The sequence below is a fragment of the Hyperolius riggenbachi genome, chromosome 7, assembly GCF_040937935.1.
Source record: "Hyperolius riggenbachi isolate aHypRig1 chromosome 7, aHypRig1.pri, whole genome shotgun sequence".
In the NCBI taxonomy this organism is placed as follows: Eukaryota; Metazoa; Chordata; class Amphibia; order Anura; family Hyperoliidae; genus Hyperolius; species Hyperolius riggenbachi.
In genome coordinates, this window is record NC_090652.1 from 6,608,139 (window position 1) to 6,621,356 (window position 13,218).

A 13,218-nucleotide genomic window follows, 5' to 3' on the forward strand; every position below is an offset into this window, starting at 1 on the left:
AACTCCAGTTGTTATCTCTATGCAAACAAGCCATTAAGCTCTCCGACTAAGTTAGTCCTGGAGAGGGCTGTTATCTGACTTTTATTATCTCAACTGTTCCTGGACTATTTACTTTTCCTCTGGCAGAGGAGAGGTCATTACTTCACAGACTGCTCTGAAAGAATCATTTTGAATGCTGAGTGTTGTGTAATCTGCACATATTATAGAATGATGCAATGTTAGAAAAAACACTATATACCTGAAAATAAAAGTATGAGAATATTTTCTTTGCTGCTAATCTTCTAGTAATTATTCATAGTACACAACCAATTCATTATATCATTTTTTTTTCCCTTCAGTGTCTCTTTAAAGTGATTTCACAGAGCAGGCTAATATGACTGAACTTTTCTCTGCAGAAAAACATAAACAAAGAAGAAACAGTGAGCGACAGTTGAGATAAGTGCTTCAGAAGACAGTGCTGTCCACCACATTATAAAGTCACAGAGCTCACAAAAGCTCTTTTGCATAGATAACAGAAGTTTATTAACTCTTCTTTTACTGGAAACAATATGAGACTCATAGCTAATAATGTTGTATTTCATAGCTGTACTACACATACAAATCATTATATCATAAGTATATTTTCACTTCAGATTCCCTTTAAACCAAAAAGCACATCTAAACAAGCTTTTGTGTGAGCCCACCTCTGCCGCGTCCTGCATAGCTAAGCATGATGTTGTGATATCTGGCAGTTCTGAATCAGGGTGTGTTCCTGTGTATTTTCCTGGGGTTCTCACGCTCCTCTCCCCCTGATCTGTTCTGCAGGTCGGCCTCGGTCTGGGCTATCTGGAGCTGCCGCAAGTCAACTACAAGATCTGCGTGGAGCATAAGAAGAGGCCGAAGATCGACCTGATCCCCGAGATGAGGCTGGTGAGTGTCGTCCGTCCGTCCGTCCGTCTGTCTGTCTGTCTGTGTGTGACTGCGACCGGCCAATCATCCAGTCCATGCAAATGTTGCTTTCATTTTATGTACCTGAACACATGCGGGAGCAGATAATTCTAATAGGCCGTTCCCGGCCGCATAAAATTGCATCACATTAACAATTTGCGAGTTTTGGACTAGTCCATCTCCTTATGGGGGATACTCAGGGTTAAAGTACCCCTGAACCGGGTTGTAAATGATAGACTTTTTATACCTTTCTATTTCTGGTGCTGCACCATCTTCCACCCCCTCCGGCCCCCATTCTGCTCAGCCGTAATATTCGACTGAGCAGAACGTCGATTATGGGCAGGAAGGAAGTGTCAGTGCTTCCTCCTCTTGGCCCATCCTTTGTTCAGCCCCCTTTACTCGTCACTTATTACCACAAGCCCGCACACGCCACAGCTCCCCAGCACGCTGTGTGCAGTATCATATCAGGAGCTATAACCGACGAGTTAAAGAAAACCTGTAACAAAAAAAAAAAATCTCCCCTGGGGGGTACTCACCTCGGGTGGAGGAAGTCTCCGGATCCTATCGAGGCTTCCCCCGTCCTCCCCGGTCCCACGGCGGCAGCGATACAGCTCCCCGGGGATGTAAATATTTACCTTCCCAGCTCCAGAGCAGGTGCAGTATCCGCTCTCCGCTCGGAGATAGGCGGAAATAGCTGATCGCTGTCGGGCCGCACAAGTCTTCTGCGCCTGCTCAGTAGAGCAGACCCAACAGAGATCGGCTATTTCTGCCTATCTCCGTGCTGAGAGCCGCAACAGCGCCCCCGCTGGAGCCAGGAAGGTAAATAAATCTGCGCTTGTCAGGCTTGTCGAGGGAGGATTCCGGGACACTTCGGGGAAGCAGCGCTGGACTGCCTGCAGCTATAGGGGAGGGGAAAGCATCATTGGAACCCTGAGGCTTCCCCCTCCCGAGGTCAGTACCCCCCAGGGGAACTTTTTTTTGTTACAGGTTCTCTTTAAGGGGGCTGAACTAAAGACGGGCCAAGAGGAGGAAGAACTGACACTTCCTCCTCGAAGGCTAAGTAGAGCGGGGGGGGGGGGGGGCGCTGGAGGGGGAGGAGGATGGTGCTGTGACATATGTCACAGTGCCAGAAATCAAACGGTATAGAAAGTATATTGTTCAAAAAACCCCTTCTTTTCAAAATCATTTCCTGAACAGGAGTTCCTAAGTCAACTGACAAAATGGTAAGATAGCAGCCAGCCTCCCTACTCACTATTTTGTCAGTTAGACTTAGCAACTGCCGTTCAAAAACTGCTTTTGAAAACAGAACAAAACCCTGAGAATCCACCATGTGAAAATGGACTGGTCCACAACCTGTCGGTCCTGTCAGATTTTACCTGCTTACTTTTTTCTTTTTTTTTGCTGCACATTTTACTGGGGGGATATCGGGACGGAGGTACGTCGGTCGTCTGGAAATCAAACGCTGCTACTGCTACACATCTGACCAAGCCAGTTGGTCAGACAAGATCAATGCCGAAAATTGAGCACTGCATGGACCCCTGTAGCATTACATTCTCCTCTTCTGTCCCGCAGCTTCAGAGTCTCCTGGACACCAAGTCCGTGTACATCCTGGACTGCCACACGGACGTCTTCATCTGGATCGGCAGGAAGTCCTCTCGCCTGGTCCGGGCGGCTGCGCTGAAGCTGGGTCAGGAGCTGTGCGGCATGCTGCACCGGCCAAAGCACGCCATGGTGATCCGCAACCTGGAGGGCACTGAATGCCAGGTACGGCAGCCCCCCCTACGGGGAGATCTAACCTGTACGGCAGCCCCCTTACGGGGAGATCTCCCGACCTCCTTCTCTGCCCTCCTGGGGAAATGCTGAATGTCTTCTCTTCTCAGGTGTTCAAGTCCAAGTTTAAGAACTGGGATGACGTCCTGAAGGTGGACTACACCCGCAACGCGGAGAGCGTGGCGCAGCCCGTTAATCTGGTGGGCAAAGTGAAGAAAGACGCTGAGAAAAAGGATCAGATGAAGGCAGATCTCACCGCCCTCTTCCTACCCCGCCAACCACCGATGCCCATCTCTGAGGTCAGAACCACCTGCCTACCTTGGGGGAGGGGCTTCCTCTCTGATCCGGCCTTTTCCGCCACCAATGCCCAACTCTGAGGTCAGAACCACCTGCCTACCTTGGGGGAGGGGCTTCCTCTCTTATCCGGCCTTTTCCGCCACCAACCACCAATGCCCAACTCTGAGGTCAGAACCACCTGCCTACCTGGGGGGAGGGGCTTCCTCTCTGATCCGCCCTCTTCCTGCCCCACCATCCACCAATGCCCAACTCTGATATCAGAACCACGTGCCTACCAGGAGGAGGGGCTTCCTCTCTGATCCGCCCTCTTCCTGCCCCACCATCCACCAATGCCCAACTCTGATATCAGAACCACCTGCCTACCTGGGGGAGGGGCTTCCTCTCTGATCCGCCCTCTTCCTACCCCGCCAACCACCGATGGCCATCTCTGAGGTCAGAACCACCTGCCTACCTGGGGGGAGGGGCTTCCTCTCTGATCCGCCCTCTTCCTACCCCGCCAACCACCGATGGCCATCTCTGAGGTCAGAACCACCTACCTACCTGGGGGGAGGGGCTTCCTCTCTGATCCAGCCTTTTCCTTTCCCCCACCAACCACTGATGCCCAACTCTGAGACTGAACCACCTGCCTACCTGGGGGGAGGGGCTTCCTCTCTGATCCGCCCTCTTCCTACCCCGCCAACCACCGATGGCCATCTCTGAGGTCAGAACCACCTACCTACCTGGGGGGAGGGGCTTCCTCTCTGATCTAGCCTTTTCCTTTCCCCCACCAACCACTGATGCCCAACTCTGAGACTGAACCACCTGCCTACCTGGGGGGAGGGGCTTCCTCTCTGATCCGCCCTCTTCCTGCCCCACCATCCACCAATGCCCAACTCTGATATCAGAACCACGTGCCTACCGGGAGGAGGGGCTTCCTCTCTGATCCGCCCTCTTCCTGCCCCACCACCCACCAATGCCCAACTCTGATATCAGAACCACGTGCCTACCTGGAGGAGGAGCTTCCTCTCTGATCCGCCCTCTTCCTGCCCCACCATCCACCAATGCCCAACTCTGATATCAGAACCACCTGCCTACCTGGGGGAGGGGCTTCCTCTCTGATCTGCCCTCTTCCTGCCCCGTCAACCACCAATGTCCAACTCTGAGGTCAAAACTACCTGGGGGAGGGGCTTCCTCTCTGATCTGCCCTCTTCCTGTCCCGCCAACCACCAATGCCCAACTCTGAGGTCAGAACCACCTGCCTACCTTGGAGGAGGGGCTTCCTCTCTGATCCGCCCTCTTCCTGCCCCACCATCAACCAATGCCCAACTTTGATATCAGAACCACCTGCCTACCTGGGGGGAGGTATTCATGTTATCAGTCACCCTGAAAGATAACGCTAAGCATAATTTGCCTTCTTTAAACAGAAGGTATATGCAATGATTCAGCTTTGAGTGAGCAACTGTGGTTACCCACAATGCACCGCTTCTGGATATGCAAATTATCTCTTTATGCCCCTGGAGCCAGGCTAGCATCCAGAACTGAGGTTTGCACTGATGAGCACCTGTCATTCATGTTTCACCCGCAGGCCGAGCAGCTAATGGAGGAGTGGAATGAAGACCTGGATGGGATGGAGGGTTTTGTACTGGAGGGGAAGAAGTTTGCCCGACTGCCGGAGGAGGAGTTTGGCCACTTCTATACGGAGGATTGCTACGTCTTCCTGTGCAGGTATCAGAGAGACGAGGGTGACTCCAGTGATGCAGCTTCTGATTTTCAGGGCTCTGATCTCAGCAGCAGTGGGGGTTTTTTTAGCTCTCCCAAAGTGTGGAGTGTGCAGCACATTACAGAGTACATAGTCCTATCACAGTCTAATCCTACCATAGTCATAGTGTAATGTCCGACCATATTATTATTATGTATTTATATAGCACTGACATCTTCTGCAGCACTTTACAGAGTACATAGTCATGTCACTGACTGTCCCCAGAGGAGCTCACAATCTAATCCTATCATAGTCAGTCTAATGTCCTACCATATTATTATTATTATTATGTATTTATATAGCACTGACATCTTCTGCAGCACATTACAGAGTACATAGTCATGTTACTGACTGTCCTCAGAGGAGCGCACACTCTAATCCTACCATAGTCATAGTCTAATGCCCTACCATATTATTATTATATATTTATATAGCACTGACATCTTCTGCAGCACATTACAGAGTACATCGTCATGTCACTGACTGTCCTCAGAGGAGCGCACACTCTAATCCTACCATAGTCATAGTCTAATGTCCTACCATATTATTATTATGTATTTATATAGCACTGACATCTTCTGCAGCACATTACAGAGTACACAGTCATGTCACTGACTGTCCTCAGAGGAGCTCACACTCTAATCCTACCATATTCATAGTGTAATGTCCTACCATATTATTATTATGTATTTATATAGCACTGACATTTTCTGCAGCACATTACAGAGTACATAGTCATGTCACTGACTGTCCTCAGAGGAGCTCACACTCTAATCCCACCATAGTCATAGTCTAATGTCCTACCATATTATTATTATATATTTATATAGCACTGACATCTTCTGCAGCACATTACAGAGTACATCGTCATGTCACTGACTGTCCTCAGAGGAGCGCACACTCTAATCCTACCATAGTCATAGTCTAATGTCCTACCATATTATTATTATGTATTTATATAGCACTGACATCTTCTGCAGCACATTACAGAGTACACAGTCATGTCACTGACTGTCCTCAGAGGAGCTCACACTCTAATCCTACCATATTCATAGTGTAATGTCCTACCATATTATTATTATGTATTTATATAGCACTGACATTTTCTGCAGCACATTACAGAGTACATAGTCATGTCACTGACTGTCCTCAGAGGAGCTCACACTCTAATCCCACCATAGTCATAGTCTAATGTCCTACCATATTATTATTATGTATTTATATAGCACTGACATTTTCTGCAGCACATTACAGAGTACATAGTCATGTCACTGACTGTCCTCAGAGGAGCTCACAGTCTAATCCTACCATAGTCATAGTCTAATGTCCTACCATATTATTATTATGTATTTATATAGCACTGACATCTTCTGCAGCACTGTACAGAGTACATAGTCATGTCACTGACTGTCCTCAGAGGGGCTCACATTTTAATCCCACCATGAGCTCAGTGCTGCAAATCTTGTAGGCTTACCACAGCCAGTGTGCTTCCCATATGGAGCAGATTCTAGTATATTTGCTCAGAGACTGGCCCTCACGTATTTAAGGTTCCTGAGCGTGGATGTGGTCTTGCAGGTATTGGGTGCCGGTAGAACATGAAGACGAGGAGGAGCAGAAGAGCAAGAAGAGGAGAGTGAATCAAGAAGAGGGTGACGAGGACGAGGATGAAGAAGATGAGAAGCAGACAGAGGAGGATTTCCAGTGTGTCGTCTACTTCTGGCAGGGCAGGGAGGCCTCCAACATGGGCTGGCTCACCTTCACCTTCAGCCTGCAGAAGAAGTTTGAGAGCTTGTTCCCTGGGAAGCTGGAGGTGTGTCCTGCTGCACATTTCCCATAATGCTGTGCAAACTGTTTCCTCCATCCTTCTAACCGTTACTGTGTCTGTCACTTTTTCAGGTTGTCAGGATGACTCAGCAGCAAGAGAACGCCAAGTTCCTCTCCCATTTCAAGCGGAAATTCATTATTCACAAAGGGAAGAGGAAGACCAGGGATGTGGGCCTTCAACCAAGCCTGTACCACGTGCGGACTAATGGCAGCTCTCTCTGCACCAGGTACAGTTGGTGACTGGCTAGGAGAATGCTGGCAACGTGCAGAGGGTGGTTAGTTAGAGAAATGAGGCCACCGAGGTGCAGTCGGCTAATGGGAAGAACCACTACCACTGCTACTTGTGCGCTCTTTATAGTTGGTTGGTGTATTCGTATATGAACTGGGGTTGAAGAGTTGACAACTGTGGCTTGGTGTCTGCTTCTTGGGGCTGGTGAGACCACCTCCACCATGGCCATAATCACGTACAGAGTGGAACTGTGGTTAAATGCTCCACATCCCATCTGCAGGATCAGTGGCCAATTGTTGCATCTTCTGAACTTCCAACAAAGCCAAGATTCCAGCTGGCGCTCCAATTGTATAGTACAGGGGTTCTTTTTAACTCCAGTCCTCAAGGGCCGAGGTCCTCGCATGTTTTTGGCACAGTTGAAATGAATTCATTGAACTGAATCAGGAAAGGTGTGGTTTATCAAGTGGAACACATTTCTCCATTTCTAAATCCATCCTAAAACCTGGCATGACTATGGCCCTCCAGGACTGGAGGTGGTCTAGTCCGTTAAACATGATATCTTCAAAAATCAAAGATTTCATTCTCCGATAATCCAGCATTTCGCATTTCAGGATTGTTGGCCTCTTTGTCTAGGAATGCAATAAAGCAGCCATGTAGCCCGTGTGGGCCAGTGCACTAGCTTACAAGATGTGCACATGCAGAGTCCTCGCTGCCAGATGCCCGCTTCAGTCACTAATGGTACAAGCAGACAAGGGCACAGCTATGGGCAGCTTTCACCAGTCTCTCTTCATTGGGCATGTTAGGAGAAACAGGTCTACGTGTCAGCAATGTACTTTGTCTGCATTGTCACATGGGTGAGGTACATTGATGATGTTTTTTATGATCTGGCTGGATAGCAGGCTTCAGCTTGCTCACGCCTTTGATTTTAGTAATCCCCTATTCTTTAATATTGCTGAAATCTCAGAAACGCAGGTGACACTCCTCGGGGTCATGGTTAGGAATGACTCTGGGGCCACCGCTACACCAATCCTGATATAGATGGATTATCTGTGAATAAAGTGTTTGCTTTTATGAAGATATCATGGGTGATGGATTATACAGTTGTTGTGCTGGCTTGAATGTTGACCTTGTTGGAGATTGTTTTAACGCACACACGTATAACGACTGATGCCTAGGAGGGACTCAATCCCTTGAGCAACAATGTGGGTTCAAGGCTGTACCGACGTCTCGCTAGCCTCCACACTAGCAAAAGGTCAGAGGCTGCTGTACATGCACTAGCTTCTCCATAGAGGGGGCAAGGACCGCTGGTTTTTAGATGAAACTTTTTCAGCTTTGCATACATAGATATTAGCTGTGTCTGTTATGTTATCAGACGTCTTCTCTCGCACACAGGTGTATCCAGATCAGCACAGACTGCAGTTTACTGAACTCTGAGTTCTGCTACATCCTAAAGGTGAGAAGTTATGCCGCCCTCAAGTATCTTGTGGTGACCCAAGCAGTTTGGCCCTATAGTGTCTTGTGGTGACCTGAGCAGTTTGGCCCTATAGTGTCTTGTGGTGACCTGAGCAGTTTGGCCCTATAGTGTCTTGTGGTGACCCAGACGGTTTGGCCCTATAGTGTCTTGTGGTGCCCCGAGCAGTTTGGCCCTATAGTGTCTTGTGGTGACCCAAGCGGTTTGGCCCTATAGTGTCTTGTGGTGACCCAGACGGTTTGGCCCTATAGTGTCTTGTGGTGCCCCGAGCAGTTTGGCCCTATAGTGTCTTGTGGTGACCCAAGCGGTTTGGCCCTATAGTGTCTTGTGGTGACCCAAGCGGTTTGGCCCTATAGTGTCTTGTGGTGCCCCGAGCAGTTTGGCCCTATAGTGTCTTGTGGTGACCCAAGCGGTTTGGCCCTATAGTGTCTTGTGGTGCCCCGAGCAGTTTGGCCCTATAGTGTCTTGTGGTGACCCAAGCGGTTTGGCCCTATAGTGTCTTGTGGTGCCCCGAGCAGTTTGGCCCTAAAGTGTCTTGTGGTGCCCCGAGCAGTTTGGCCCTATAATGTTTTGTGGTGACCCCAGCAGTTTGGCCCTAAAGTGTCTTGTGGTGACCCGAGCAGTTTGACCCTAAAGTGTCTTGTGGTTCCCCGAGCAGTTTGGCCCTAAAGCGTCTTGTGGTGACCCAGACGGTTTGGCCATAAAGTGTCTTGTGGTGACCCAGACGGTTTGGCCCTATAGTGTCTTGTGGTGACCCAAGCGGTTTGGCCCTATAGTGTCTTGTGGTGCCCCGAGCAGTTTGGCCCTATAGTGTCTTGTGACCCGAGCAGTTTGACCCTAAGGTGTCTTGTGGTGACCCGAGCGGTTTGGCCCTAAAGTGTCTTGTGGTGACCCGAGCGGTTTGGCCCTAAAGTGTCTTGTGGTGACCCGAGCGGTTTGGCCCTAAAGTGTCTTGTGGTGCCCCGAGCAGTTTGGCCGTAAAGTGTCTTGTGACCCGAGCAGTTTGGCCCTAAAGTGTCTTGTGGTGCCCCGAGCAGTTTGGCCCTATAATGTTATGTGGTGACCCCAGCAGTTTGGCCCTAAAGTGTCTTGTGGTACCCTGAGCAGTTTGGCCCTATAATGTTATGTGGTGACCCCAGCAGTTTGGCCCTAAAGTGTCTTGTGGTGACCCGAGCAGTTTGGCCCTATAGTGTCTTGTGGTGACCCGAGCAGTTTGGCACTATAGTGTCTTGTGGTGACCCGAGCAGTTTGGCCCTATAGTGTCTTGTGGTGACCCGAGCAGTTTGGCCCTCAAGTGTCTTGTGGTGACCCGAGCAGTTTGGCCGTATAGTGTCTTGTGGTGACCCAGACGGTTTGGTCATAAAGTGTCTTGTGGCATCCCGAGCGGTTTCACCCTCATTAGACTACCATGATTATTCCTACTCACGTCTTTCCCTTCAGGTGCCTTTTGAGAGCATCGACAATCAAGGCATCGTCTACACCTGGGTGGGCCGAGCGGCAGACCCCGACGAAGCCAAACTGGCCGAGGAGATCATGAATCACATGTTTGATGACACGTACAGTAAACAGGTGAGGGGTTAATGGGGGCGGCTGTTATAAGTGAAGACACTGAAGGGGCCCATTAAAGATGCCCTGTAGCGGTGTATAGTAGAATGCAGTAAATGATTTAGGATACCCATATCAATTATCCTGGTTTCACCATCACTTCCTGTTCCTATATTTTGGTATATAGCCCCGCCTTCCTACTGAGGCTTAGCCTAGGCTGTTTATTATGCAGAATTCTTCCCCCAGAGCATCCTGGGAGACCATTTATGCTTTTAAAACACAAGAGGTAGCGCTCACAGTTACACAAAGAATTTGGGAGACACCTGTTCGCCTCCTCTTAATTCTCAACAATTCTATACCCAAGAGGTGGCGCTCACGGTGCAGATACAAATGTTAACATATATTGGTACATAGGCAAACATAGATATATTCCTTAGAGTCCCTTAGAAAGTCCACAATCAATTCCAAGCCTCTTCAATCTGAATGATTATTAACATTTCCAGCAGGCTTAATAGCTCATATCACAGGCATTGACCACCACCAGCACCCTTTGTGTGCCACTCAAAACCAATTACACTCACATGCTCCAGTAGATTAATATCGCCTAGAGTTTTTTTTTGAACGGGCTCTCCCCCGTATGGATGGCCAGGGCTGGCAGGCTGCAGATCCGCCGGGCTCTCTCCCACCACCGCCGCGCGCTCGGTATGTAGAGGATTCCCTTCCGCGTTCCGCCTCACCGCCTCCACGCCACTCCGTATAGCTCTAGTCCCGCTTCCGCATCAGGCTCCGCCCTATCGATTTCGTCACACGGTGACTCATCGGGGGCATGGAGCCTGATGCGTACTGCGGGGATTCTTATGGGACAATGCGTGGTTCGCGCATGCTCCCTCCATAACTCCCAAAGCCTGCAAACCTGCCATCTAGTGTTCATTTTAAATATTACACTCTGTATTTTATTATTGCAGCCATATTCATTAAAACAACAGTAAAAGTTAAAATAATACTTAAAAACACATTATACAGCGGCAACCACCTCAGAGATAAAGTCTAATCCCTCCAGTAGTACATAATAAAGTACACCTATATCTTCACCTCCATACATATTTCTGCACAACCTATATGTTATGTGTGGTAATCCACTCCTGCCCATCCTACCATAGTGCAATTTATACAGGTATGAACCTCTTACTTGCCCCCACCCTTATCTATCCTTTAATCATGTTAAAAAGGAGAGCAGAACAAGGATACCCACACACCACATACAGGATCTATACTTATTGCACTGACCCCAGATTGCACACACTAAACCATACTTCTCTCTATCAGCACCTTACATTAGGCATAAATGTTGGTAAACCCTTCAGAGTCGGGGTGCATGTGAGCACATACACCCCTAGGTGCACCACTGCCAGCCCAAAATAGGCCCCAGCCAGGTCCGGAGTGCATGCGCACTCATCACACTCCTAGTCACCTAGAAAGCAGACCAAATCAATATCTATATTTAGGCCGTCTGGTCTAAGTGTACCCATCCTGTGGATCCACCTAGTCTCTTCCTGCGAGACCCTTTTAAGTTTATTACACCCCCTCCAATTAGGTATAATTTTTTTTTATGCTTTTGCACTGGCTTTAGAATTCTCAGTAATGAACATTCCGCAGAGGCATACCTATCATTAAGGTGTCAGGAAAATTGGGCGCAAGGTTAAGCTGAAAAAGTCTCACCCTGCTCTAGCACAATCCCCAAGGCGTTACAGTGGACCTGAACTCCTGCACAGGACAGAAGGAAAACAGAGAGAAACGCACACTGTATGTATTTAGAGAGTTTAGTCTGACTAATTCCCCCTCATCTGTGACTAATCACAAGTTGTAATTTGATCTAACCCCTGGGTCACCTGACTGCTGTGGCAGATAAGCTAATTGGAGAGCACAAGATGTTAACCCTATGTCTGCTTCCATGAAAGCAGGAAGTAGACACTGCAGATTTATTGCAGGTTTTGTATCAGCTGTAACAAGGAAATGTTTTTCTGTAAAGGTTATTATGCTGCTACTTATCTTTTACAGCAGAGAGGAAGTTCTGAGTTCTGGTCCGTTTTAATTACTATATAAAATCATTCATAAAAATTGTTCCATTTAAAGAGTAACCTTTGTAAAGCAGTGATAAAGGTGGAGGTAATTTACCTCTGTCATTCTGTAATTTTGCTGTATTTATAACACTGTAAAGGAAAGCTCAGCAGATAAGTGATAAATGAGAGGGAAAAAAATGCAGATGAAACTTGTAAAATTAGACAATGGTGCAAAAGTCCATTTTCAGTATTTCCACTTAAAAGGTGAAATTAATATATGAATTAGACTCATTACAGGCAAAGCGAGATATCTCAAGCCTGGCTTACAGCTGATGAGGACCCCAAAATCTCAGCCCATTAGAATATTGTGAAAAGGTTCAATATTCTCAGCTCAAAGTGTCCGACTCCAATCAGATAATTCCTCCAAAACACCTGCAAAGGGTTCCTATTTCATATATTACTTTCACCTTTTTAAGTTGAATGACTGAAATAAATGGACTTTTGCACAATATTCTAAATTTTCAAGTTTCACCTGTAAACATTTAAAATTGCAGTGATGGATTCTTCCACTGACTTGCATTAATATCTCTGGCCTCAGGGGGGCAGTATCCACACACGGCAGTTAGACGGTCGGAAATACTGATCTCAGATTCCAACGGAATTCCGCATTCCGAGGAGTGTGTTTCGATCTCCGCAGAATGTTTTTTTGTTATTTTTGTAAATAAAGTTAGATCATTGTAAAGGGAAAAAAATGTGTTTTTTGCGGAATCGGCTTTTTTGCAGAACTGCGCTATTGTGCGTAATCCGCATTTCCGATCAGCAACTGTGGTAAACTTCACCATTCTCTGATTGGACTAATAGATCAGAGTCTCGGTAATGCAGTAATGTTGTTGCTTTTGTACTTTCTGATCAATATGTCCTGACCTCTGTTATTACCAATCAGGTGATTGATGAGGGGGAGGAGCCAGAGAACTTCTTCTGGGTGGGCATCGGCGGCCAGAAACCGTACGATGAAGATGCGGAGTACATGAAATATTCACGTCTCTTCAGGTGGGTGCATTGCTCTTGTTCGCTATCTATGGGCCTGACGACTACAAGTACCAGCATGTCCCGACAGCCTCTCCTGGGACGGCAGTTATTTGTGTTAGTGCCGTTCCCATTTGTTAGATGCTGCTTCATTTGCATAGAACACACTTGCAAACATTAAATGTTAATAACACTCGTATAACTTCAGTTGCCCAAGCATGTCGTTTAGGGGTAATATTCTATTCCTCTTTATCATTTATCCCTCACATTCACTCTCTAACCAGCTCCTGTCATTTCCATCTGAAAAACATATCTCACTCCGACCCTTTCT

The 13,218-nt window shown here is 47.7% G+C and overlaps 1 protein-coding gene across 1 annotated transcript in view; it reads left to right on the top strand.

Annotated features, from left to right (window-relative positions):
• Window positions 1–13,218, top strand: part of FLII (FLII actin remodeling protein) — a 107,614-nt gene that overhangs the window by 83,816 nt on the left and 10,580 nt on the right. The window contains exons 19-27 of the mRNA XM_068243531.1: window positions 805–909; window positions 2,500–2,691; window positions 2,808–2,996; window positions 4,559–4,698; window positions 6,308–6,542; window positions 6,629–6,783; window positions 8,178–8,238; window positions 9,697–9,825; window positions 12,805–12,911. Of these exons, the coding sequence (XP_068099632.1) occupies window positions 805–909; window positions 2,500–2,691; window positions 2,808–2,996; window positions 4,559–4,698; window positions 6,308–6,542; window positions 6,629–6,783; window positions 8,178–8,238; window positions 9,697–9,825; window positions 12,805–12,911 (1,313 nt within the window). The remainder of the gene's footprint in view (window positions 1–804; window positions 910–2,499; window positions 2,692–2,807; window positions 2,997–4,558; window positions 4,699–6,307; window positions 6,543–6,628; window positions 6,784–8,177; window positions 8,239–9,696; window positions 9,826–12,804; window positions 12,912–13,218) is intronic.